We start from the raw sequence: 4,115 nt of genomic DNA, 5'->3' as shown, positions 1-4,115 counted from the left end.
TACAGACACGATACATATATATATATCTATGTGACACATACATATATTTATATATATATACACACACACATTATCTATTTAAAAAAATTTTCCCCTTACAATCATGATTCAAAGGCAGCAACAAGAAAAAGGGCCAGTATTTTGCATGGCCAGCAACATAAACTTTTGGTATCCTGATAAGATATATCTGTCACTAATGAATATAATATGGACATGGTTTTTAAGACATGGTGCTCACTGTGCATGCCTATATAAAAAGGTACATAGCCCAGATAAGACTTTAAAAATATTAGTTTCGGGCTTCCCTGGTGGCGCAGTGGTTGGGAGTCCGCCTGCTGATGCAGGGGACACGGGTTCGTGCCCCGGTCCAGGAGGATCCCACATGCCGCGGAGCGGCTGGGCCTGTGAGCCATGGACTCTGGGCCTGTGCGTCCGGAACCTGTGCTCCACGATGGGAGAGGCCATGGCAGTGAGAGGCCCACGTACCGCCAAGAAAAAAAAAAAAATTTAGTTTCACATGAAGATTAAAGCAAAATTAACTAGTCATTTCTCTAATTTACCTCCATTCAAAAGTCTCTCTCCTTACCTCTTCTAATTTTCTTTACTTCTAATTTATATGGCCATGGTCTTACATACTTTAGAGTTAACCAATTATAAAATTTTAAAGAATGAAATTCTAACTCCAAACATTAGCTTTTATAACATTTACAAATCATATCCTCTCTTTTGCACTCATAAAACTGGAAGCCTTCCCAACTGAACGAAGAGAAGTTATTGCCATGGTAAGAATCTAAAAAACTCTGCCTGACTGCTATATATTCCTGGATGAGTCATTAAAATGCTAGTTTTCAAAATGTATTCTTTGGACCAGCAGCTTAGTCATCATCCATACACATTTTAGAAACACAAATTCATGGGCCCTATCTCAACCTGGAATATCAGACTGTCTAGGGATAGATCAAGGACATGGTTTTAATAAGCTCTTACACAGGTTAAAGTTTGAGAACCACTGCTTTAGAGCTAGGGATTGAGGCCTGTTTCTATAAATAATGCTTTACTGGAACACAGCCATTAATATTCATTTATGTATTGTTTACAGCCGCTTTAATGCAACAAAGACAAAACTGAGTAGTTGCAACAGACATCGTAATATTTTAGTATAAAAATATTAAATTTTTACTGTCAATTTAAAAAGAAGTTTGTTGACTCTTGCTCTAGATGTCTAAAAGATAAGAGCAATTTCTTCATATAATTTTAATCTCTAAAGGGGAAATGATGTTTAAAAAAGGGCTAATTTCTAACAGATTAAAAACAAAACACAATTTGAGAATATACATGACACTTACATTATGCGTTGTGTTTCTGACGAAAAGTCAACGTATCTTCCAAAAATAAATTTAAGGTCCTAGAATTTCAAAAAGGAAAAGACTAATAAGGAAAGCCAGGGGAAACACATGTAAAATAATAAAACCAATTTATAAATTTCAACTTACCTTTTCTTGAACTTGTTTAGCTAAATTCTTTACATAAATTCTACAGTTTGGTTCACCAGGTTCATAACTTCTAAAAACTGAAAGTGTTTCCATTTCTTATATAAAAACAAAACAAGGATATAAAATTAAGACAGTTTCATCAATTTTTCAAAGAAAAAGTAAAATGACATTCAAATATATCTGTTAAGTAGACAAAATAAGCATTAAGAAAATGTTAAAACCATACAAATTAATGGCAATGTTACTAATGGGATAAAAATACCCATTGAAAATCTAAAGTGGTAATATGAAGAAAAGTTTAAAACTTTCAGGCATCTAGAATAACTAAAATTTATCCAATAAGATATTTCTGTTAAAACTCTGTAAAGCTTAACTTTAAGATGAGTTACTTTATTAAAAAAACTAAAGCAAATAAAGATGCTACCAAATATTTGTGTAATTATTTTGCTTAAAGTCAATCTCCCAAACTACCAGCACCAATATATTCAAATGTAAAAATAAAGTACTCAAATGTAATAATAAAGTATTTCAGGGAAACTGTGGCTTCTGAATTTCTATACAGCTACTCCTATTTAGTGACAATAACCATCTTTCCTGACAACTAGATGTTCTAGGCAAAAATATGTCAGTTGGAAGCCTGTTTCCATTATGGGAAAAATTATAATATGTTACATGTCAATCTAAAACCCCTAAATATTTTCCTAAAATATACTAAAACAAGAAAACTCTGTTAAGAAGTAAAAAACTATCACATTAGGATATAAAAGTCATAAACACAGGCTTTTAATCACCAAATAATTAAAACTATTTTTTTTTTTTTTGACAAATAATTGCTCTGCATACATCTCAGATACAGTACTGTGTTGGTCTGTCAACTGTAACCAGAATACAGAATTCCAGACTGTGGGCCACACTGATTTAACATGTCATATAAGTTTCAGGAATGAAAATATTCTTACAAACAAATATAGACTGGAAACATTATACTGAGAGATACTTTTCCTCCCTATAAAGTATGAGTACTAAAACCCAAAAGTGGTGATTAAAAACATTAACTGGAGGGTGTTCTGAAGATGGCGGAAGAGTAAGACATGGTGATCATCTTCCTCCCCACAGATACACCAGAAATACATCTACACGTGGAACACTCCTACAGAACACCTACTGAATGCTGGCAGAAGACCTCAGACCTCCCAAAAGGCAAGAAACTCCCCACGTACCTGGGTAGGGCAAAAGAAAAAACAGAGACAAAAGAATAGGGACGGGACCTGCACCAGTGGGAGGGAGCTGTGAAGGAGGAAAGGTTTCCACACACTAGGAAGCCCCTTCACGGGCGGAGACTGTGGGTGGCGGACGGGAGAGGAGAGCACAGCAACAGAGGTGCGGAGGGCAAAGCGGGGAGATTCCCGCACAGAGGATCGGTGCCGACCAGCACTCACCAGCCTGAGAGGCTTGTCTGCTCACCCGCCGGGGCGGGCGGGGCTGCGAGCTGAGGCTCGGGCTTTGGTCAGAGCACCAAGGGAGGACTGGGGTTGGCTGTGTGAACACAGCCTGAAGGAATTAGTGCACCACGGCTAGCTGGGGCTAGCTGGGAGGGAGTCCGGGAAAAGGTCTGGAGCTGCCGAAGAGGCAAGAAACTTTTTCTTCCTTCTTTGTTTCCTGGTGCACGAGGAGAGGGGATTACGAGTGCTGCTTAAAGGAACGCCACAGAGCCACGGCTAAAAGCGCGGACCCCAGAGACGGGCGGGAGACGCTAAGGCTGCTGCTGCCGCCACCAAGGGGCCTGTGTGTGAGCACAGGTCACTATCCACACCCCTCTTCCGGGGAGCCTGTGCAGCCCGCCATGGCCAGGTTCCCAGGATCCAGGGACAACTTCCCCGGAAGAATGCACAGCAGGCCTCAGGTTGGTGCAACGTCATGCCGGCCTCTGGCGCCGCAGGTTCACCCCGCAATCCGCGCCCCTCCTTCCCCCTGGCCTGAGTGAGCCAGAGCCCCCGAATCAGCGGCTCCTTTAACCCCGTCATGTCTGAGCGAAGAACAGACGCCCTCCGGCGACCTACATGCAGAGGCGGGGCCAAATCCAAAGCTGAGCCCCTGGGAGCTGTGAGAACAAAGAAGAGAAAGGGAAATCTCTCCCAGCAGCCTCAGAAGCAGCGGATTAAAGCTCCACAATCAACTTGATGTACCCTGCATCTGTGGAATACATGAATAGACAGCGAATCATCCCAAATTGAGGAGGTGGACTTTGAGATTTATGATTTTTTCCCCTTTTCCTCTTTTTGTGAGTGTGTATCTGTATGCTTCTGTGTGAGATTTTTTCTGTATAGCTTTGCTTCCACCATTTGTCCTAGGGTTCTATCCATCTGTTGTTTTTTTTAAATTTTTTTCTTAATAATTAATTTTTATAACTTTATTTTAGTTTACTTTATCCTCTTTCTTTCCCTTCCTCCCTCCCTCCCTTCCTTCCTTCCGACAACGAATCATCCCAAATTGAGGAGGTGGACTTTAAGAGCAAGATTTATGATTCTTTCCTTTTCCTCTTTTTGTGAGTGTGTATGTGTATGCTTCTGTGTGAGATTTTGTCTGTATAGCTTTGCTTCCACCATTTGTCCTAAGGTTCTA

General features: G+C 40.2%; 1 protein-coding gene across 7 annotated transcripts in view; it reads right to left on the bottom strand.

The window, feature by feature from the left end:
• RNPC3 (RNA binding region (RNP1, RRM) containing 3) overlaps positions 1 to 4,115 on the bottom strand; it is a 62,747-nt gene that overhangs the window by 37,510 nt on the left and 21,122 nt on the right. For all 7 annotated transcript variants that reach the window (XR_003003946.1, XR_003003947.1, XR_003003948.1 and 4 more), the window contains exons 11-12: positions 1,494 to 1,588; positions 1,347 to 1,405 (exon numbers count right to left, since the gene is read on the bottom strand). Coding sequence is in view for 4 of the 7 variants with exons in the window: in XM_024751217.1 (XP_024606985.1) it covers positions 1,347 to 1,405; positions 1,494 to 1,588 (154 nt within the window). In the remaining 3 variants the exon portion in view is untranslated. The remainder of the gene's footprint in view (positions 1 to 1,346; positions 1,406 to 1,493; positions 1,589 to 4,115) is intronic.

Source organism: Neophocaena asiaeorientalis, unplaced genomic scaffold (assembly GCF_003031525.2).
Source record: "Neophocaena asiaeorientalis asiaeorientalis breed wild unplaced genomic scaffold, Neophocaena_asiaeorientalis_V1.1 scaffold147, whole genome shotgun sequence".
Lineage (NCBI taxonomy): Eukaryota > Metazoa > Chordata > Mammalia > Artiodactyla > Phocoenidae > Neophocaena > Neophocaena asiaeorientalis.
This window is presented reverse-complemented; position numbering and strand designations above follow the sequence as displayed.